The 24,351-nt window shown below is 36.8% G+C and overlaps 2 protein-coding genes across 4 annotated transcripts in view; one reads left to right on the top strand and one right to left on the bottom strand.

Annotated features, from left to right (window-relative positions):
* Ube4B (Ubiquitination factor E4B) overlaps positions 1-20,125 on the bottom strand; it is a 70,568-nt gene extending 50,443 nt beyond the window's left edge. Inside the window, exons 1-6 of the mRNA XM_071583259.1 lie at positions 19,939-20,125; positions 19,766-19,849; positions 18,451-18,730; positions 7,072-7,331; positions 1,496-1,917; positions 1,127-1,265 (exon numbers count right to left, since the gene is read on the bottom strand). Coding sequence (XP_071439360.1) covers positions 1,127-1,265; positions 1,496-1,917; positions 7,072-7,331; positions 18,451-18,730; positions 19,766-19,789 — 1,125 coding nt within the window. The 5' untranslated portion in view covers positions 19,790-19,849; positions 19,939-20,125. The remainder of the gene's footprint in view (positions 1-1,126; positions 1,266-1,495; positions 1,918-7,071; positions 7,332-18,450; positions 18,731-19,765; positions 19,850-19,938) is intronic.
* A 60-nt stretch (positions 20,126-20,185) lies between these two features.
* Positions 20,186-23,115, top strand: LOC139686098 (cytidine deaminase-like). Of its 3 annotated transcripts, none has more exons than XM_071583260.1 (3): positions 20,186-20,249; positions 20,402-20,479; positions 20,910-23,115. In XM_071583260.1, exons 2-3 carry the CDS (start codon positions 20,431-20,433, stop codon positions 21,311-21,313), a joined length of 453 nt encoding a protein of 150 aa, XP_071439361.1. In that variant the 5' UTR covers positions 20,186-20,249; positions 20,402-20,430; the 3' UTR covers positions 21,314-23,115. The 3 variants fall into 3 exon arrangements, with proteins under 3 accessions (XP_071439361.1, XP_071439363.1, XP_071439364.1); XM_071583262.1 differs by having other exon boundaries at positions 20,193-20,275; XM_071583263.1 differs by lacking the exons at positions 20,186-20,249; positions 20,402-20,479 and adding an exon at positions 20,625-20,773.
* Positions 23,116-24,351: the final 1,236 nt, after the last annotated feature.

The following is a 24,351-nucleotide window of genomic DNA, read 5'->3' as shown; positions in this document are numbered from 1 at the left end:
CCTAGTATCAACATGATGGTTAGTAGTGGTGATTGGGAGCTGATGTCATTTGTACTTGGGATAAGTGGGTGATGAAAATGAGAACAAGATTTTAGTGAGCCAAGGAAGTGTAAATGGAAACCTGGCATTAGCATCTCCATAATCTGAGTCCACGGTTAAAAGAAAAAAATCTATTTCTTGTAGTAGTGACATAGCTAAAGAAGTAAACGATATAATTTTGCAAAGGTTTGCAAGGTACACAATACAACTGTTTTCATTTCAAGAAAGTAACTTTGTAAATTATTGAAGCTATCACTCCAATATCTGCTAGGTGCGGGAAAGAGGGGAAAGTATTTTTTGGGAAAACAAGAGACCAGGACCATTTATCACATGGATATTTGGGAGGCAGCTACCAATTGTAAACCAATCTTGAGGGATGAGGAGCACACTGAAATATTGAAACTTGAAGGTAGGGAAGATGGGAATTTTGGACTTGGTTAAAAATGGATCAAACAAGAGCAACAGATGAGAGGATGAGCGTGGGAGGAAGAAGTCCAGGCAATGGGAATCATGAGTTAGATGACGCCCTACATGGGTGATAGGCATTGGAGTGATAGAAGAATCAGGAGTTAGATGATATGCTACATGGGTGATGGCCATTGGAGTGATAGAAAAGTACTATGTCTTACACATCTTTAGATATCCACTGTGGAACATCTCAGCAGATGACAAGATCCAGAAAATCACAGCTAATCAACCACTCCCTATGACTTGAACCCAGGTCTCCAGCATGAGAAGCTAGGAGCTGGATTAAAAAGCTGACATTAGATATCAGCCGGACTCTATGAGATTCTACCACATAAAAATCATTTTGAACTGATAAATTGAACATATTTCAAGGAATTCTTCTTGAGCCAGGACAAACACCAAGAGCATCAAGCCTTCTAAAATTAGCATGTTAATAAAATCATGTCTCAGGGTTTGAGGTAGAGGGTCAAAGACAACCTAATGGATATTTCAACATAAATACATGTCCATCGGATAATATTACTTGTAGGTTATTTCTTGATGAGATATAATTCACAACTGAATGCGATACCATGTGAATAAATATGAAAACATTTTACTAGCCAAAAAATATCTTTACCTTAGGGTTTACGTGTTCTTCAAACAAAGCCTTTTCATAGACTTGTAAGACTTTCAAAAAATTATTTTCCATGGCCTTTGGCTTGTTTTCCAGATGGACCATTGCCTGAGCAAGGGTATCCCCCAATTTCCTTGATGTCCTACGGAGAACCAAAAGAGATAATATTAAATCTACCAACTTCCTACGAAATAAATGACAATTTATAAAAACTAATTCAAGATTAACAGTCACCAACTTAAATAATGACACTATTTAAAAATAGATCGGATACTAATTTTACTATAATAGAATGTCATTGGTAATAAACTAGGAAAGCTCTACAATAGGAGATTGATGACTACAGAAATTCTAAGCTAGCTTTTTACATACCGATCCAAGGTGCCAGGAACATCTCGTCCATCTGGAGCTATTGAACTTGTTGAAGGACCAGGCCTCGGGGGGAGAGAAACAGAGGGCACAGGGATGTGGGATTCTCGTGAAGTAGAGGCCTGGGAAAATCCCCTGGAATCAGTAGGTGAGGGGATGCCTTTTGACGTAGATGGACCTTGATATGGACCACTAGCAGATTCCCATCTCAGGGTGACCTCTTCACAAGTATTCAGGAGGACCTCATAAAATGCCACGCGTAGTAGCTGTTTTATATCTGTAAACTTCTTGTCACTCTTACTAAGCAAAGAAGTAAAAGGCAAGAATGGCTTGCTTGAAGACCCTTCCCCCTCTTCCACAGTATACCCCAGAACTCTGCTCATCAGTTCCTTCTGTTTTTCTTGTATGACTGCTTCTGAAAATGGCTGAAAATAATTTATTTCATCAGTCAACACAAAGTATTTTTAACTCTTTGTTTTGGATTCTCTACTGCCAAGTGTTCTATGTATTATTAAATTCCATGTTTTACCTACCACAGAAATCTGAAGAGTATATTAAAAGAAAAATTTGAGGAAGGAATAACACAAACATACACACTGCAGTACTTTCTTGCAAACTATTGATGAATATTCTATTAAAATCAGGTACTTATAAAATTTAAAGGACAAATGTTCAACTCAATTTTTAGAATATTCTCATGAGAAAAATAGAGGACAGGTATTGCACGAGAATAACTGGAAAATTTTTCAAAGGCAAAAGGAAAAGTTAAATATTATTTCTATTATTGCTGGTGGTAAGAAAAGGATGCCATCATCTTTAGAGGTCAATTTTAGGGACATTGGAGACCTCCACTCTGAAAAGGGACCAATTAGAGGTATTTTTCACCAAAATCTAGGTTTATTCCTGGGAATTTTTTTAAAATTAGAGCGTAATACCATTTTCTCTAATCACTTTTGATTAGCTTGCTTGTCTATTTGTCATTCAAATTGAACATTACAGATAGACTAACTTAACATAATTCTCAAACATAGGTGCCACATCAAGAAAGTAAAAAAATATAAATCGCTGTGTAGTTCATTGATATGAAAGTAAAAAAAGCTAGAGAAAGGTAATTCAAACCAAAAACAACTCATTATTGAGGTTTTAAACTGAAAATTGAAAAATTCCATGCCTACCTAATTTAAACAAATGAATTACATTAAGTAGTAATTAGCAAATAAACATCAAGCATAAATAGTAAAACATTATACACACATCAAAAATCTGGTAGCTCAGTCTACTGGCCTAATACACAGTTCTCAGGTTACACAATAAGAAAGTAATTTAATAAAGAGGAACAAGCCAGAACGATATACTTAAAAATGGTGGGAAATGGTGAAGACTGAACTTCATAAGTGGGTCTAACAATAATTCCTTAGAAAATCCAAGGTGCTTGTGGCAACAGAAAAGATTTGCTTTTGGTAAGCCTTACTCCCTTTAGCCTGCCATTTTAGCTACATCCATAATGTAGCTTCATTTTCATAGTCGATTGAAGTAACAATTTGCAATAATGGAAAAAATGAGTTTCTGACATTGATTAAACACTTCTATAGCATTGAAAGAAACCAATGCCAAGTTGGATGAAGTTCACGGCACATTTGCTCCCATGTTCATGACTGATTTACAGCTGGGTAAATGACTTTAAATGTGGCTTTACATCCACTAATGTTGAAATTGTCCAGGACATCAAGTGGAAGGGACTTCATTGGAAATGACAGACAAAACGCAAGTTATGGTTTCGAAAGATTAACTGTGTGGGCACTTTGGGGCTTCCCCGTCAAAATACTGATGAGATTCTGTATCACATAACTGCGGGGGAAATATGGATACCCTATTTCAATCCAGAGAAAAAGAAAAAAGGTGATGGCCATGGTTTTTTTGGAATGCACACAGAATCATTTACAGTGACTACTTGCAAAAATGGCAAATGATATTTGGAGTTAATTATGCATCATTATCGCACCGTTAAGTGAAAAAAGAAAGAAAAAACATTTGGCAAAGAAAAAAATCTCTTCCATCAACACAATGCATGGGGGCACAACTGAGCAGTTTCAGCGAAGAAAATTATGCAATGAAAGTTAGAATTATTACAACATTCACCATGGTCATCAGACTTGGCCCACAGCGGCTATTATTAATTTCCAAACATTAAAAAATGTTTTGGCAGAAAATGAATTATGCTGAATGTCATTACCAACATGGATGCCTATTTTTAGAACTTTCTGAATTCCTACTTTTTGGATGGCTTAAAAAGGTAAAGATTGTATCGAGGCTAAGGGATATTTTTTGAAAAATAAAGAAACATCTAACCAACGTTTTTTTCTACGGACTTGTGGAATGACTTGCATATATATTACTAGCTGAATACCCGGCTTTGCACGGGTTAGGGAGAAACAATAATATAAATATACTACATAAATAAAAACAACAAATTATAAAGTACAATAATACACTACTTCATACAAATTTAAGAATCTTTTTTATTTAACACCTGTTTATAAACTACATTTTTTGTTTCATATCCAGGAGAAAGAATATATAAATTTTTAGGCGAACCTACTCTGGAGCAAGCAACATAAAGTTGCCCGTGGCTAAAACATGGCGATCTTAGATCAACACCACAAAACTTTAAAGACTGTCCCTGTGATTTATCAATGGTAATTGTAAAATCTAGCTGGACTGGAAACTGTAATCTTTTAAAGTTGAAGGGAAGATCAGTTGGGATTAGAGGTATCCGTGGAATAAAAATTATTTCACCTTTTCCTTTTCCAGTTAAAATGACTGCCTGGATTATATTTTTCATTAATTTTGTCACACACAATCGTGTCCCATTGCAGAGTTTTGGTGGATCTAAATTTCGCAATAAAATGATTGGAGATCCTACTTTAAGTATAAGGCGATGTTATGGCAATCCAGCTGGATCAAGTGAATTTAGGAATTCCGTTGGATAATTGACGGCTTCGTCAGCATCCACTACGGTATCAACCGATTTATATTCAATCACGTCTCCTGGCAGTATGGCTAGTATCTCCTTGTTAATTTCGTTAACATCATCGTTCTTAGGAGCAAGAATGGCTCTTTCTCGCAACCGTTCTAAATTTTTATAATTTTGATTAACGTTAGGATAGACTGCTTGTATCATATCGCGGACAGTTTTCACCGATACACATAAATCTGATGACAATTTTATCATACCAGATGCTTCAATAACTAATCTATCTTCTCCAATCTCCAAAAGTTTATTTGCAAAATTTTGAACATTCCCATCTCTTAAGAGGATTCGCATGTTTTGTTTAAGGCTAATTTCTTGGACATGATTCCATAGAACAGAATGTTTTAAAAAGGCATAAATTTCATCGGCTGGAGTCGATTTTGGAATGACAGGAAGAGTTTGACGGAAGTCTCCACACAGGAGTACCAGAGCTCCTCCCATTAAACTGCAGTTTCCTCTAAGATCTTGAAGTGTTGCGTTGAGGGCCTTAAGAGATTTTTTATGAGCCATCGTACACTCATCCCATACTATCAATTTACATTCTATAAGAACTTGTGCCTGGCCGCTTGTTTTATTTATATGACATGTGGGATTTTCTTGTCGGGAAATATTAAGTGGCAAATTAAGGGCAGAGTGGGCTGTTCTTCCTCCTTCCATTAATGTCGCTGCAATACCTGAAGATGCAACGGCTAGAGCAATTTCTCCATGAACCCTGATTTCAGCGAGAACTAAATTAATTAAAAATGTTTTTCCTGTGCCACCAGCAGCATCAAGAAAAATGATACCTCCTTCTTGTTTATCTACTTGATCCATTATTGTTTCGTACGCGAATTTCTGATCTTCATTAAGAAGTGGCTTTTTATCCGCGATGTATGCTTCTAAGTCTAAGACATTGTAGCTAGTTTCACGTATATAATCTGGATAAAATACACCCTGTTGATCTTGTACAGGTGCAAAAAGACCGAGTTCCACTAAAGTCTTGTTAACCATGGTGATACACTTTTCCTCCAAAATAATCAAAGTTTTATTAAAAATGTCGGAGTTAAACGTAATATCCAATGTAGGATTTTCACTTCGAACTTCAGTCAGTATATCCTCACTCATTTATTCTGTATATTTTTCCCATAATGTTTTTGTGTTAGATGGATTACAGGAGGTTATTATGATGGCAAACAAAATTCAGATTTGTCCTGGAAGAGAAATCAAACTGGCCTCTCGCAATGAGTCATCCCAGTGTTGATCTCCTTCTAGCAACCCTAAATTCTAGCAAGCTTCTCTGAATGTCTCACATATTTCTCCGTTTACCGTTCTTAATTCTGCAAATGAGCGAGGTCCTCTAATGGTATGTAGAAGCATTCTTAAAAAATAACATTCGGCGTTGTTAGGATGGACTGTGTAGACTCGGCCCAATGCATCACATGAATAAATATTATTCTCAGGATCAAAGTTGCCCATTTTTCTTCTACAAAAGACTTTCCTTGATGTATTCCACGTATAATATCTCGGCAATTCTGAATACAATAGTGTTCTTGCAAAAGTATCCTGCTGGCATAGTTGGAAAAATGCTGTTTCTATGACAGCAAAAAAGTAAACAAATTACATACATACAAACAAACACTCTCCTTTATATATATAGATTAAAAAATATGAAACTATATCCATCATAATGTAATGACCCACATACAAGCCTTAATCTTTCGATTAAATTTGGGGAAACAAAGCAAAAAAATTAAATGCAAAAAAATGAATATATTCACATTTTTTTCTGAATAAATATTTATAAAAAACTACAATTTTAACAGAATGTCACCAATTTTAATTAAACAATCATTTAAAATGTTTATTTATCTCAAAGGCTGCCAGTGATTTTGCCTTTCTCTGATCAAACAAATTATGGAAACAGAGGATCTATTTCTGCTTTTCAATTACCTTATTCATTAATATCTGGGCATGTTCAAGCAGGGTATGTTTCTCGGCAAATTCATCTTGGTCAGATATTAAACAGGTTAACTAATAAAGCTAACAGTTTCAGGCTTAACTTTGTGGAATTCTTTCCTGGCGAGGGTGAAAGAAAGAGAAAAAAAACAACTTTGCACTTCCACACAATGATGATGATGAAGCGCAGCATCGAAACCATGGTCGTGTTGTATTAGAAGTGTGTGGAAGTGCAAAGTTGTTTTTTTTCCCTTTCTTTCACCCTCACCAGGTTAACTAGTTATAAATTTCTCTTAAGATGATATTTAGTTCAATGCATTTGTTATATCCATAAACAAAACTACTACGCTTCATTCCTTAAGGGTGTTTCCAAGAAAGTTTTCATGCATGAACATAAGTACAGCCCATTCACACCTTTAATTTACAGAAGTTCTAAAACTGGTGTCACCTGGCATTTTTAGTACAATTAATTAATGAAAGCGAAGACATTAAGGCAGAACAAATAATGAAAACATGGACCCTAAGAGTTCAAATAAATTCACTCATTTCAGACTTATTTAAAAACTTGGAATGATATTTTCCAAGAATTTTTTTAAGGAATACAGACACAAACCTTGCAACGGGCATCTGCTTGCCCAGAAACCTTGGATGACTTAACATCACCATTATCTGTATCACTGGTCCCATTTCGCAATTGGGATGAAGTGCTTGCTCCACTTCTACATTCAACACATCTATGACCCTGCTCCACCCAGCTTTCACAACACCCACATTCACTTCTCCCTCGTTTGAGGCCACAGGTTCTGCGGGTTACCGGGCGCCTTGAGACAAATTTGTTGTGCTGTCTCGAAGATTCCTCCATGGGAAAAGAGACTAGATCATAAAATAAATGGAAAAGGAAAATTCAACACCATTTTGGAAGCATTTATATCATACATTAACAAAAAAAATTAGACAATAGGTTATTCAATAAAACCCTAGGAATCCTCAAGACCATTTGATACTTAGAATTAAGATAATGGGTTGATCTTATCAATTTTATGGTCAATAGGCCAACAGACTAAGAGCTCTAGTGCTACCCCTACAATAGGTATTAGGCACACTTGGGTTACTCATCCATCTGAAACCTGTCATTAATTGTAAGATTTACAATTTTATCACAATGCAGAAAAACAAATTTTAAATAAATCCGTATAAATAACCCAAACATAACCAATACAAGTAGAACTGAATCTAATGTAAACACCCTCAAACAACAATAGACCACAGAACTTCAGATCATATTTATGTAAGTCAAAGTTTGTAAATATAATCATGTAGAGTCTGAGCCACTATGCATAGTTGGCCACATTGGGCCACCACGACAGATAATCTGCATATCTGAAAGTCACATTTGTATAGGGATTTGCCAATACTTTAGCTTAAAGTAAAGCTTTCAACTATCCAAAATTTGAAAATTCACTTGATACCTTACTACACCTTCTTAGATATATCTGATACAAAGAAAAGCAAGCAGGAATGAGTTCAGCTGAGATTTTCAACAAGTATAATCTATTTTTTATTACAGACCCCATTGGTTTATCATAAGTGGCACAATTCATCATCATACCAAAGAGGCTTTGGATTTTCTATACGATCAACAATTGACAGTCATAACAGACTGATTTTGAAAAACCTATCCATCTCCAGTCTTGCCCTCTTCCTCACTAATGAAAAGTCAAGGATCATGATGCTGTAGAAGCCCGCTTATCAAATGTAAGGTGGTAGAGGTCGCACTGATGGCCTCCTTGTGTCAAGTAGATAGAGGCCATAGCCAAGCAAAAAGATGAGAAAATAATAAATGGTTTCCAACACTCCCCTTGAAGCACTTTTAACGCACCAACCAGAATGCTTCTAAGTGTATTCAGGAACCCAAAGCCGGGTGGCTGTTCATTTCCTAGTTACTCATTCCCAAGTAACATGCCATCCTTTTTCCATATTTTTCTCCACTGCCCTGGAAAATGATAATTCCTTATCTCTTTGAAAGCTAACTGTGCAACTGAAGTCAGGCACACAAGTACATCAGTTTCAGCCAGGGTATCCACCCTCAATGGCACATGGTAAACTCACAGCGGCCTTACAACCAAAAGGAGAAATGTCTGGAGAATGGAAATTTTTGGAAATTTCCAATTCTCAAAACGTTTTATCAGTTGTTCCACACTTTGAAATTGATACTTCTCTCCAGATACTAGACTCCATAAATTGCTACTTCTCCCTTTCCCACAACTTTTAAAGAAATCGAGTAAAACTTCTCCTGTTGAAAATGAATGATAAAATGCAAACCCTGTCATGGGAAGATGAATTACTGAAAGCAAGAAGACAAAGCTGTGTGAAATTTAAAAAATGTATGAGGTAATATTGATGAATCTGCCATGATTCAATGTCACCAGTTGATTAAAATATTGCTGGGCCACTCACTGATATTACAGAGGCCCGTTCTACTGTACAGTTTTGTTTGTTTCAGGATCTAAGACAAACTGAAAACGAGAACTTACATCATAATCAAAATATATTTTTTTCAATGAAAATACCTGATTTCCATATTAGCACCTGATACAAATAAATATTGCCCAAAATTTTCCAAACATTTGGCAACTATTTCCAAATTTTTGAAGAAACAGAAACTCTTCACTCAGTCCTCATTTCCCTGACTGAATGGCCACCCTGTCAGTACACCCGCTAATTTACAAACTGTAACCTTTAATATTCCCAAATCAAATTATGGTAAATAATACAAATCAATCTAGATTCACTGAATTAATGGAAGGTTTACCATTTAATTTTGATGAATATAATTACAAAAAAATGTAAATTATGATAGTCTTTAATGCATTCGTCAAAAAACAATTCCTTGTCACACTCACGGTACCAATATCTTGTTTCTTTATGCACACCTTTCCATTTGCAATGTATTTCACACAAAATATTGATGGGATTTTGTTTTCTATTCTGTTACTAATGAAATGTTAAGCAAGTAGTCCTTCAGAATTATTTTCCACGCATTTCAAACTTTCCCAGCCAAAAGATCTGGTTTTTTTGCAACACACGAGTTGCATTACCACTTCTTTTAAAACTTCCCAAAAGGAGTTTTAACCAGCACTAACCTTATATAAATAATAAGATTCAACATACAAATGCCAACCAAATGAAAATTAAATTTTTATACCAATTGATTTTCTTACTAAATCAGTAATTCCAAACATCATGTAGGACTTGTCTACTAATCTTATATTTACATTTTTGAAAATTACAGAGTCTGCTTTCATAACTTTTTCATTACTCTGAAAACACTTCATGGCACTGTTAACCATCTTTCCTTCATGAATAGAGGACAGCATACTAACATAAGCCATTCTCATCATTTTCTTTGATGCCAAGTGGGTGGTCCAGTACAAATTTGTACTTAAGGGACAGACAGTGAATGGTGCTTTTTACCTAGAATTGCTAAAAAGACTAAAGAGAAGGATCAACTGCCTGATGCCAATCATCACCGGAAACTGGAATCTGCATCACAGCAATGCACCCAGCCACACCTGCTCCAAGGTAACTGACTACCTGACGAAAAATGGCAGAGCAACAATTCCTCAACCCCCCTCACAGTCCTGACTTGGCACTAGCAGCCTATTTCCTATTCGCAAACCACCACCATGGGACCATAGAAACTTGCATGCGCACTTTTATGGGCCTTCCAGTATCCATCTACCAGGGAGCCTTTGAGTCATAGAAAAGCTGCTGGCAAAGATGTGTCAACTATCAAGGGATATACATTGAAGATTTTTGAGGCATTGTAGCAACACTTAGAATAAATAAATTTTTCGAAACTTTTGCTGCCACTTTTGAAAAAACCTTGCAGTGATCCATGTTTTATTTACATTTATTCTCATCCCATACCAATCACACTGAATTTCCAATTCACTCAGCAACGCCTGCAACCCCTTGGCTGGCCAGACACACAAAAGCTTAATCATCAGCAAACTTAACTAGTTTTATGAGTTCCCTGATGACTTTCACTCCAATCTCCAGTTCTTCACATGCCTCTTTAATCATTTCCTCCACATATACGTTGAACAGCACCATTGATAATGGGCAACCTTGCCTTACATCTCTTCCTAACACTGCCCATCTGGACTTTCCATTCCCCACTCATACCTGACCAGTCTGAGACATGTAGAGGATGCAGATGTCTCCCATCCTTCCAATCTACTCCCATTTTCTGCAATATATTCAGAGTTTTTCCCAATCCATTCCTTCAGATGCCATTCTGAAATACGCAAAACAGGCAAATATATCTTGATTGTATTATATGTTCCTCTCTATTAGAGCCATCATCAGTGCATTTGCATCACGCTCGCCTCTTCACTTCCTGAACCCAAACATCACCCCACAGATAATCTTTTACCTTGCTCTCCATTCTCCTCATCTTGTTGATGATCCTAAGAACTACTTTAGCTGTGTCCAAAATCTGTCAAAACTCATTAATTTGTAGTACTCACATGATGTAGCCTTTACCTTTTATGGAATAGGAACTAACACAGATCTGACAAAGTCGTCCAGACAGATTCCTCCCTCTTAGACCCTACGAATCAGTCCATAAAAACTCTTCCTCCCACATTTTCTTAAGCCCTCTAGAAGTTCTACAACAATGTTGTCTACCCCCAAGGCCTTATTTGATTTCATTTCCCTAAACACCCTTTCTAAATCAATGCTGGGTAAGCCTGGAGATAAGCTATCTTCATCAACGTCATACTCTCTTCCTATGCCTAAGCTTGCTGGTATTAGTTCTTTACCATACAGTTCTTCTCTATATTCCTTCCATCTCTCTTAGATCTTTTCTGTGTCAACTATTATCTAACCTGGCTTATCTATAACTCTTACTTCTCGATAGTAATTTAACCTTGATGTATACCACACCAATTTCACCCTTCCTCTGCAAAATTTCCACATCCTCATATTGCATCTGCCATCATGCTTCTTTTGCTTTATTTGTTGACCGTCTCAATGTATCATTTAACTCCTTCAGTATTTTCTTATACCTAACTCAGTATTTTCATTCTTCCATTTTTTTCTCTCATCTTTCTTTGTAATCATCTCATCCGTGATCCATGGTTTCCTTGACCTTTTCCCATTAATGGTTCCTATAGTTTGATTTGCCGCTTTTCATATCCTTTTTTTGATTCATTCCCATTTTTCCTCGATAGTACTACGCTCTTTACCTCAATTATGATATTCTCTACAGCCTGCTGATACTCCTTCCTTGTAAATCCAGGGGATCGAGATGGTGCGGGGGCTAACGTACTGGCTTCCCACCCTGAGGGCGCGGGTTCAAATCCCGGCGGTGTTGAATATTTTTCAGAGGTATCTCGATCCCTACTTGAGGTGCTTTGTGGAGGGCACTTTGAGGGAGTACGCCGTCCGTCGGATGGGACGTTAAACTGCGGACCCCTTGGCGCCTTTCGTAAAGAGTAGGCTAATGCCGACGCCGGGTTTCTCTCCACCCTTCATCCTTTCCTGTCCATCCCCTATGGCGCAAATGACCTTAGCTGTCGGTCGCCTCCCCTCAAAACTACTACTACTACTTGTAAATCCATTTAATGCTTCTAGATTCCATTTCCTAACCCGCCGCCCCTGCCTTAACTTTTTGAAACGGAAGCTACACGTCATAACAACCAAATTATGGTCCACATCCACTTCAAGGAAGCTGTGCAAATTGATCACACTGTTCCTAAACCTGTGCCTAACCATAATATAATCTAACTTGTACCTTTCTGAGTCACCTGGCATTTTCCATGTATACCTACACCTTTTAAGGTGTTTAAAAGATGTTCTCAAGATGATTAACCCCTGTCTCACGCAGAACTCAATTGCTTTCTCCCCAGGGTCATTCCTCATACCTAAACTGTAGTCCCTCACCTCATGACAACCTCCTCCTTCACCTACTGTCGCATTCTAATCCTCCATCACTATCAAATCTTTCCCTGGAGGAACACACGCAATTATATCCTCTAACGGATTGTATATTCTATCGACCTCTTCCTCCTTCGCAAATGTATTAAAAGAAATACAAAAAAATCCTTTTACACACAAGTAGTGGTATCTCAAATGGCATGTCAAGAGTAACATTACTCAATATAACCCCCTTCAGCTGCAATGACCGCCTCCAATCTTATCCTGAATCGATCACACACACTTTATAAACAGAGCTGTCCATATTTGGGAATGCTGCTTCGATAGTGGTGCCTAGAAATGCGACATCAGCATGCCTCGTCTTTTTGGTAACTCTTTCAACTAAGCTGCAAACATCATAGTCGAGGTTGCTCAAGTTCGGGCTATTTGGGTGCCAAAACTCCTTTGACCAGAACTTGTCAATGTTATCTGAGAGCCAGTTTTGGACTAAATGACTCATATGAGCTGGTACACCATCCAGTTGAAAGACATATTGTCTCCCTGAGGCCACAGTTACCATCAACGGTTTCACGAAATGCTTCAAAATTCCTCTGAACTTGAGCGTTTCCTTGAATGAAGTTTTCATACCAGGGGTAGCAAAACCTTCCCCAGACTTCTCCAAAGCATTATACTTAGCCACAAGATCGTTAACAGTTAATTTGGGGTACCCAAAGAATTGAACCATTTCACTGGGCAAATGTCCAGTGCGAACACTTTCGATAATTGCGGCTCTTTGATTGTACTCCGCAATTGTACGTATGCAATCTTGGCCATTTTGAGGTTATGACTGTTTACTAGATGCCTATAGCTTTCAAGAATGCCAACTGCGACCTCTAGCGGATCTACGATATGACAGGAAATTAAAATTGAAATTAGTCCAGAGATAAGCGCACCCTGTATATTTCCTCTTTCATTCTCTTGCTTTATATTCTCTTATTTTCCTGCCCTCAACATTGCCCTAACATTCCAAGTTCTTATTCCAACTGATTCAGGCTTCTTCTGCGTCTTCAGTACTGCTGCTCGTGATTTTGCTTTGCCTTATCCCTAATTAGACACCCAAAATTTCAAACTCAACGGCAAAGAGAGCTTGCAAATACACATAGGCCAAATTATGAACAACAAACCGGGAATCATCAACAGCCCCTTATTTAACCTGGTTCCAAGGCATAAAAGTACAGAGCCAACATAATACAACAAACAACACATCTCTCTTACTTTCCCTCCCCACTCTCAAATGTATTCTAACCCCACCCCCCCACTTGACCACAGGCAGTACTTTATTACTGCTGTGTTCCCTGTAGTCAAACTCTCTCTCCCAATGATGGTCACGGAGTTGAGCAAAATATCCGTAACGAGTTCAACAAAAATCAATTTTGCCTATGAGATTGATACCTTACAAATTGTCCATCTGTATGATTACAAATACCAGCATTAATTTAAATATTGGAACTTGAAAATTATTAGCCAGCAGTCATACAATATACACATAATAAAAACACAGTAATCAACCTGAAGGTCGGTTTTTAGTAGGTGATGGTAGAGATCACCCAGTACTAAGCCCTTTACGGCGTGTGAAATTCACACATCAGGGTAGGGGGGCCAGTTCCTTTCCCTGTGCCGGTTATGGTTTCCCAGGAAGACCTGGTACCCCGAAAAATCACTTCAGCTTGGGTGGAGCTGCTGGTGCCCAGAGTGCCTTGCCCGGGAATCGAACCCGGGACCCTCCGGTCAGCAGTCCACCGCTCTACCCACTGGACTACCTCAACCCACATACACATAATATAATTCTTTTTTAGGGATTGATAATAGATATTGGTCTATTATTTACTTGGTCTAATATTCTTCTAAATGAAAAAACCAGGTAAAACTAAAATGATGAATATGTTAATACTCATAGATTGGGGATTGTAATCTAAGTGCATTTCCTTTATTTTTATCTCCAATAAGAGTCATTCAATGCTAAGATTATGAAACCCTACCCATAGTTATTCTATATGCCCTTGAACTCTGAAGAAGGGCAAAGAGACCCTAGGTGATAAGTCTCATGGCACAGTACTGCTCTATCTCTCCCTTGCCCTATTCTGCACTAATGCGATCAACTCAAAAGAAAGTATTGCCAGGAGTTCACATGCTTCTGTTGCATTTACAATATGTGCATCTTGTAAATACTGGTTATTCTGCAAATTCACTCTAAAATCATTACTAAACCCCAGGACATATGCATCCATACTTACATATCAGTATAAATAATTGAAATTAAAATTCAAAACTAAGCAAATTTTGGTTTAATGCTGCTAGAAGATCTAATCAGTCAATTTACAAACACATCTTCCTACTGCTGTGCAGATCATACCATTTTTAGAATACACATGCATGTTTTCTACGGCAAGGCAAAACTGACTGATGAACAGCAGCTATTGTTCTTATAGACACATTTAAATCAAAATAATATTAACTCCATCACTACTGCTACAAGTGTATGAGAAATGGGACGCATGGCTAAGGCAGGTATAATGGCCGGAGTCGAAAATGTGCCAATTCTTCTTAATTTGGCAACGCAGTACCATTGCATGAGACCACAGGAAATTGACAGGGAGCTGTGGATCGCTTCAATGATGCAAGAGTGAGAATGAAAAAGGTACATGTATCAAAACTGAAATATCTGACATTTGAATGATTTTGTACTCTTTGGCAGAATGTAGGTAGAATGAGATGGTAGCATAAATGTAGAAAGTATAATGTGAGCAAATTCAAGCAATAAGGTTGTTTATGATATGAAATGTAACAAAATGTTAAGCTAACATGACAAACATGGCAGTACTTAACAGCATAGCCCAATCAACACTATGGTTGTATGAATGACATTTGGGCATGACAGGATAGACATAATGGTGGTCAGTTAAATGTTTTGGGGGGAATGGAATGTTTGTAATACAAAGAGGAGAGATAAGAGTCAGCATATTATGAAAGCATTTGAATGGGATGCACATAGGATTAATAGATGGTTTCACAGAAATCTGATGCACTGATTTTGTTATGCTGATAGAAACAATGAGAGTTTTAACTGCTACACAAAAAATACATCACTGTAGAAATTAAACAACTTTGGAAATAGTCCACAGACCCTTTTTATTTTGACCCAGGTCACAACATACAAAAGTCATTTCCAAGAAGCATAAGCTTTTTCTGTGTAAATTGAAACCTAGACGAAAGAATTCAAAAGCTGAGTGGACTTTACTATGCTAATTTCATTCAAATAATAAAATGAAGTACCACAGCATGATGCATTAAAACATTAAGTTTAAAAAGTACTTCATTTGAGGTTGACAAGAAAGTGCACCAGAAAGTCATTGCTGAACACTGTTTCAGAGACTCTAAAGGCAAGGAAGATTTTGAGTCCTGGGAAAAGCATGGAATGTACTACTTCAAGCAGGATTAAACAAATTTATCTACCTTACCCTATGCTACTAAGTTCAGAATTACAATGAATACCATGTTTCTGAAATCTTGAACAGCTTATTGCATAAACAGTATTCATTAACAATACATCAACTGAAAGTACTCACTATGGTGTACAACCCCTTCAGTTGGTCGAGAAAGAAAATGATAATGTAATTCTATCAAAACAGCTTGTTTACAAGTTCCTTTCATCCATTCAATATTTAATGAGATCGTCTAGCTACAGTTTTTAAATATTGAATAAGAGACGATTCATGATACATATGTTTTAAAATACTGTGATCAAAAGAAAAATAAACATATACCATGTATCATTTACCATTGCTTTTACTCATAACAATAACTTATATTGTTCTGTCTCTCAAGTGCATGACAATGAGTATGACCAACAAGAATGAAGAGTGGATGTACAAAACGTACTTCCATGCAGAGCACAAATGTTGTGCAAAGGACAGCAGTGTCATCACAATTCACTACCCAAGAATTCACCAACATTGCAGTAACAACTCATGAGTAACAGCTTCTTAAGGTCAAGTTTAAAAGCAATCAAAGTGAACTTTTTTTCTTTACTCAATAGAGTGAGTGGTTAATTTTAAGGTACACAATCTTGCTTTCATATGTCAAGTAACCATGCATAGTGGTATTCGGTAAAAACAAACCCATTCTTTTTACAAGTAAGGACCAATGAAGGACATATATGCATGTCAGGGTCAATAATTTCTGTGCCTGATATTACTGACCTTCCCGGGGTCCTGATTCACCATTGATTTTACAGACTTAACAGGCAAAGACATGTATTAGCAAATTTTATGAATGCAAGCACAAGGAACCAAACCATTTGTCACACACATAGCCAAGTGTCTCGATCTGAAAATATTTTTTATTAGTTTGTAATTTAACCTAGATTTTTGTCTTATGTTGCCAACAATCAAAAAGAGAATATTTTATACATTGATCGTACTGCTAGCATAGGCCATGGATCTATTTCTCTCACAATGAATGGTCATAATGATTTTAAGAATTATAAATATCACTTTTACATCCACTAAATCGTATGCACATGTTTCAATAGCAGAGAGTTTGATTCTACATAAAAGAAATATTTTATATTTACATCTTTGAACACAATGCTTGGTCCAAAAAATTAGTTTTTCTTATCCCAAAACTTAATAAATAAAGGTTTATTTTATTTCATCCTTATAGGTACCATTACAATATACACTAGGGATTATTTAGTGAGATAGAAAACCAAAAAGGTAAACTACTATCATATTAGCTACAAAATGTAATCATACCATCTTTTTAAGATCAAGTAATGAATTATCAATCACGCATGGGATGCCAATTTTATTCCATATAACCCACTACCCTTGTAACGTCTTGTACCTGCCCCCTGTGTCCTTGAATCATCATGCTGGTAGAGGGCAGAGAAACTGTACGTTTATATTTACAAACTTTTCTTTGTTCATGCTGTGAAGCTTGATAGAGTTCAAAAGATGTAAAGAGGCAATCAGTGCTATTTTTTCATGGATTAATGATTATTAAGGACCATCCAGAATTCGGCTGTTGCATACCCTAACATCTAAGTATTCAGTTAGAAAGCTTTACTGCAGGTTTGGGGACATGGCAGACCAGTGGGTATTGCTGGGTTACTAACCAGAGGGCAAAGGTTCGATTCCAGGTGACATCTCTGGGAACCCTCAGCAACACCCAGCCTGTGTGATTTTTTGGCTACCACATCTTCTAAGAAACCATAGGCAGCACAGCAAAAGGAACTAGCCCCACTATCCTAATGGGTGAATTTTACACACTATTATGCTTACTACTGGCTGAACTCGACCCTCAACAATACGGTTGATAAATCAACCATACGGTTGATAAATGTGGTTTGATTCATAACATATGCTTCACAAATGGTGTCACAGTTACCTACTTTCCACGTGCCCTTTCAGTGGACCAAGGGGTGCCATGTATACGTGGAAGTACGGTAGTGCAAACAGAATGACTGGTGACCTAGCACCCTGTTCGTAGTAGTGGTATTGTAGTTTTATATGAAAGGCGAACCCTCTCTGGAAGTTGTTGCCAAACCTAAGCATGAAATTTCAAAACTCTATGCTATGTAGCAAAGCCTACTTTTCGACAGAAAATATCATAAATTTCACAGTGGGGACAAGTCCACTTTTACAAACTATTGCCACAGTCCCACCCCCACATCACTCAGAATTAGCCATATGCTCTAACCTGTGCAATACGTTTGAACAGCTGTAAATTGAATTCAGCAAAACAAACCTAAGATATGTCATAGCGAATGCATAGTTTTTTAAATAACAAACCAAAACTACCCCTAATGCTCACCAGAAAACGGTAAAAGAACCTAAGCAACCACTTATATCATAAGTGGTTATATTTTAGGAATAAAAACGGCAGAAAGTTATTCGCTAGAAACTACATGAATCCTAGAGAAAATATGGATTGCATGTAAAACGGCAAGTGGATTATTTTTCAGATGACATTTAACATGATACATAGGTAGGAACGCGGTATAACATACCTTCATTAGTTAGCACCACTGGCATCCCAAGTGAGGTGGATGCCACTGCCACAGTTGCAGGTATAACAGATGTAGCTGTCACAGACGTCGGAGTCGCGGATGTAGTAGCCGCGGATGTCGGTGTTGCAGATGCTGATGTCACCGTTGTAGGCATAGTAGTTGTGACAACAGCTGATGATGAAATCGCAGATTGGGTTGTAGCGACTGGATTAGGATCGCCTGCTGTCTCGTGCAAAGATGGCAGCGTAACGTCTAGTCTGGCGAGCCGCCTCCTCCGTATCTACAACAACAAGGAAGAACCATTTCGACGATTTCAGAATTCAAGTTTTCGAAGCCCATTTCAAAACAAAAGCGATTTCCTCCAACAACACAAATGCCGTATTTCACAACTAAATCAGTCAAAACATTCCTGGCATAACACTCCAGTGCCGTACGTCGGTAAGAACGAATGACCAAATAAGACTAAAACAATACTGCCCTGGGATAGAGAGAGTACTGGAGGCTATTGATTTATATGGTGCATCATGGGTTGGGATTGGACATCACCTGTTAGAACACTTGCTTGATTGAAGGGCAAAATATTGACCCATATTGTGTGCATATATGAAACATTATTTCACTAAGAAAATAAGATACGCAAAATGACAGTTTTTGAGCAGGAAATAAGCAGTATGCCCGAACTATAAACGAAATTCGGCATGAAGACCGTGCAAAGCTTAAAACTCACAGACAATGTTAATATAAATGCTGAGGATATATTTATGGCTAAACGATAAAACGAGCAATGCTTTCCAATATCTATCTCCACTACTGTCGTTCAGTGGGAAAGTGGTAGCCAGTATGCCGGTACAGAAAGGAAAAACAGCATGAAAATAGTTTCCCAAATTTTAAAACACACAATACTACTGAGTATACATGACGAAAAAGTAAGTTCGAGTATGATGTGTTCAACGACAACCGATAAAATATGTCATGCATTACAAAGTTTGCGATTTTCACAAAAAACATCTGTAAGCAAGTAGAATGCCGGTTGAAATAGCGACATACTTTTAAAACATTGCAGAAAATCTTGAAAACTCATAAAAGAATTCAATATTAATTAAGAGGAAATATTCTAATGCAAAATGGCAAATTATAAAATTTAATACATTTCAAGATTTGTGGTGTTGATGTTTCCAGAACATATCAACATTCAAACAACAAACTATACTCATTCAGAGGTTAACCAAAACAATGAGGAAGAATTCAGAAAATAGGCAACTAATACTCTATGTACAAGCAACTTAAAATATAAACAGAAAGAATGAAAGCTTACCTCTTCGGCTGTCAAATCACTCATTTCGATAGCAGATCGTTTCCAAAAAGTGAAGTTCTAGAATAATCGCCCGCCAATTAGTTCCTAAATGAAAGAGTCAAATCAAAACTGCAACATCTCCTAAGAGGTACACCGTTCAAACTACTATGAAACAAATATGCGACACTTCCAACCTCGATGCTCCTGCGCACAATTAAATGACCGACGAAAATGTCACTAAATTAAGTCCTGCTCTAAGAGTGCAAAAATTTTACACTAGCCAGCGACGTCATGGCGACTACGATTAAACATTGAGCAGAATTGTTACATTGTAGTACTTCCAGACACTTCCCTGTGAATTGTGTACGACAGTATACGACAGAATGCGCTGCAATGCCCTGGCGCTACTGTCGACACCTCAATTTAGTTCTTCAGCTGTCAACAGTGTTGACGATTGTCAGGATGATGACGTTTGTAATTAATGTGATAATAGTGACTTCATAGCGTAAGTAACTCCAGATTCGAGAAGTGGTGAGATAAACTATTATCTTTTTTTTCTATTCCATAAGCCTCATAGTTGATTCCTTCAACCGCGCCAAATTTGTTTTACATTTAAAGATCGTTCAAATATATTACTGGAAGTATTTTTACTCTTAGGCGAACTGATACTTGCCTGTCTCTGCAAAATGGCAAACGCAAAAAATTCTGGGGACCTTATTTCATTTGAAGAACTAGGTGAGTCTTTTGGGACGCCAAGAAGATTACCAAAATATAATCGCAACACTTTCCTAAGAATTTCACACCATCTATTATATCTAAGTCCGTAATTTTTTCATGTTCGCGTGTAAAGAAACGTTCCCATATCTCTTGTAGACTTGCAGCACATGCACAAAGCACTGTGGTAATCTCCTGGTAATGTTAATTCATCATTCCTGGCATTCAACCCTTGCCTGCTGGAAAATAGTTTCTTGCTTTCACGAAATATGGTGCCTGTGCAATTATTATTTATATCTTACGCAGTACAGTCACGTATGATATTATTTGGAGTTTTTCAATTGAAATAAAGTAATTTAAACTGAGATAACTTTTAAAGCTGTTATTTCATCGAAATTGATCAAATGAATTCTTATTTTCGTTATTAATGTACTTAAATATTTTCTTTCAGACAAAAATGAGAGGGAATTAATCGTAGCTGCCAATAGTGCAAGAAGATATGCCTATTGTCCGTTCAGCAAATTTGCTGTTGGCGCGGCTGTGCTCTGGGATGATTCAGAGGAAATACACATTGGTTCCAATATTGAAAACTCCTCTTATGGAAATTGCATTTGTGCAGAAAGAACAGCTTTGGCAAAGGGAATATCTGAGGGGAGACGGCGTGTTAAAGCTGTAGCTGTAGCAGCTGAGATGGTCGATCGGCCAGATTATGTCTCTCCTTGTGGAGTGTGTCGACAATTCATTTATGAATTTGGTGATGATGTAAAAATATACCTATCGAAACCATCAGATATTCATGGCCAAGTCTTGGTCACATCAATCCAATGCCTTCTTCCATTAGGGTTTCGATTTTGATACTGATAAAATTTACGCCGGAAAACAGAAGTTACAAGTCAGTAATTAGTCAAGAGTATTAGCCATGTGATAATATTATTTTCATGGTGACACATAGTGTTCCTATAAATTGTCGCTAGTATTTCATTTATGTTTTTAGGGTGCGCGTGGCGAATGGTTATAAGTAGATTATACCTCGTACTCTTCTCAGGTTCGTTGGTATTCTTCATGATTGGAAACATACCAAAATCTCTGCATTCGGCTGGAATGGGATAAAATCGGAGAAAGTCCATGAAACATTAATTACTAAGGAGTTCTTCATTTTGCTAATTTATCATTCACCTGCCTTTTAAGTAATATCACAAGAGAATATGGGATTTTATACAAAATTACTAATATTTCAGTAGAATTGAATCTTTGTATCCTGTTATGTTTCTTTTAACGAATATGATTGACTGCAGAAAAGTGTCATGAAAGGACATATTTCCTTTTGCCTCGTGAGGACGTTAATATGTTCCTTCATCATTGCATTTATTTTTGGTACTGTCATTTTATCTTTTAAACTCATAACCACTGCCAAGATGATGAAGTTATGCAGTTGTATTTTATGAGGAATGCCATTTTGTAGTAATTAATATGGATCAAATTCTACTATTGAGGTATAAAGTAGGGGTTCATGTATCATAGTGATAATCTGTAGTATTATTAGTGATGAGAGAAAATAAAAAGAAGAAACATTGCGTCATTTACACCAATGTAAAATTTATTACCGCAAATATTAATGGAATGCTGTACATAGTTTCAGAAAATTATTATTTTCCTAAATTATCTTTACAAACACCCATAATCCATATGGTCTGTGATAAGATGCTGGTGTGATCCAATATATTGAAATCATTGTTTTTATTTTTCATTTTGTCTTTATATGCGTGTGCACTTGACTATATGTGTAAATATACATGAAAAATGTTTACTTAAGTGAATATAAGGTCCATCACTAGAGTGGCTTGATAAGTTATAAATGCATTAAGGGAACAGTATGGATTTTTTAATCTTTCAGTCGCCCGGGCACTTTTTTTTCTCAAGAGAAAGAATAAATCTGCGAATGTGGGTAATCGGTAGGAGTTGATTGGAAGGAAAAGGGTTTCCCCTTTTGGGGCAAGGATCAGGATTAGAATTGAGCTAGTGCCAAGGAGCCAAATGAGTGTTGACTCGAGCATTTTGAGTTAAAATGTTGTCTGAAGGGGAGGCAATAATAGGCACATTGAAACAATGTGTTGATTAATGCCTCACATCCCGAAAACCATTTAGTCAACATGCATCTGGCTCCAGCTCAAATGTAATCCTGAGCCTTGCCCTCTAAGGGATACACCCTTATCGTTCCTGTCAACCCTTACTGTTACCTACCACCTGCAAACCCCAAATCCTCAGTTTTGTACCTTACATTGAGAAAGGTTGCCAGGCCACCAAAATGTTTTTAAAAAATGATACTGTGTTTCTATATATAGATTCTAAAGTTGAATATGTCATTGCCATGATTGTGACAGAGCTTTTATTCCCTTTAGTAAACATTTTTCATGAATATTTATACATTAAGTCAAGTACACACACTTTCTTGTATATGCATAGAGATATATATACATATAAATTTGTTGTCTATTTTATTGTTATTCAGTGCTATCATGAGACGAATTGTGAAATTCCTATATTCATGGTGATTCATTATAAAATATGCACAAATTATTGTTGTTAAATTTCATTTAAATAAGGTCTTTTAAGCTGGACTTAATGCTGTAATGTGCCTTTTTCATTTTATTAAACTGTTTCATCTAAGAGTTGTTAATATGGTCACTTAAGCTCCTTGGACAAATGTGTTAAATTATCTGAGAGCGACTTCCATGAAACTTGTATATTCAACAAATGATTTTTTTGCAAGAGACTAAGCCCTTGATGTTTCAAATATAAATTTCAGCAGACTTCCCGTAATCCAGTCCACTTAAATGCCTAACTAGTTATCACTCCAAAGAAATAGATTGCATCTCTGCAAGTGATATAGTAAGCCAATTACAGATGACCAAGTTCTAGCCATGCTTATTGACCGATAAAATCTTGAAAGGTTCAAGAATATTTTATGGCTGATGAATGTAATGGATTCATTGAACATTCATTTATCTGCGGTTGATTTCAATTAATTTGTTAAAAATGTGCAGTTTACATTTAAGCTGTCCAGTTTTTTATTCCTTTCCTTAATCATAAAAACTAAATGCCTAAGAGGGTATTTTGTTTCCCCTCGCAATCAAACTTCATTGCTCAGGAAGTTTTCTAGTGAAGTCATGAATAGTATTGTTTGAAATTCATTGGATGTTCTGCGATTTGGCAGCTTGAGTCTTAAAGATTTGGTCAAGGAAGAAGATACTATATCAACTGAATACTTGGCCTCGCAAGTAAAGAAATAGAACAATGGTATATGTCTGGTGCTGTAAAGGGCTGCTAATGGCCCATCATCCATGCAGACTTTTATACGCAGGCATATTGCATGCCACGCTCTTTCTTCTTTTTTTGAAAATAACAACTTTATTTGAAGCCACATAAGAAAATTCCCTAAGACTTATGCATGGCATTGTGCTGTTATTCAAATCCACAAGAATTAACTCAGTGAAATGAGAAATTTGGTCATTTCTGCAGGCATTTTTTATAAATTGCAAACACTTGTCTTAGCATATGTCATAAATACTGAAAGTTTGAAAAATATGCCATAGCTGTCTCTCCTCCCTCCCAACTTCTCTCTGCTTTTTTTGTGTTTACTATGTATTATAATTGCTTTCTGGATAGGAATAATTAGTAATAGACATCAAAATAACTTTTTTGTAATTTTCAACTTAAGACACCTGAAAGTCACTTAAAGCAAAACACATCTCTTTAGGAAGGTTTTTGTTGATAAGCTTCATTGTCATCATGAACAAAATTTAAGCCAACATATGTAACTTTTCTCTTTCCTTGCTGCATTGTGGATCATGAAAGTGCACTTTCTTTACTTAAGCTTTTCATCTATCATTGTT

The sequence above is a fragment of the Hetaerina americana genome, unplaced genomic scaffold, assembly GCF_022747635.1.
Source record: "Hetaerina americana unplaced genomic scaffold, ioHetAmer1.1.p SCAF_13, whole genome shotgun sequence".
NCBI lineage: Eukaryota > Metazoa > Arthropoda > Insecta > Odonata > Calopterygidae > Hetaerina > Hetaerina americana.
This window is presented reverse-complemented; position numbering and strand designations above follow the sequence as displayed.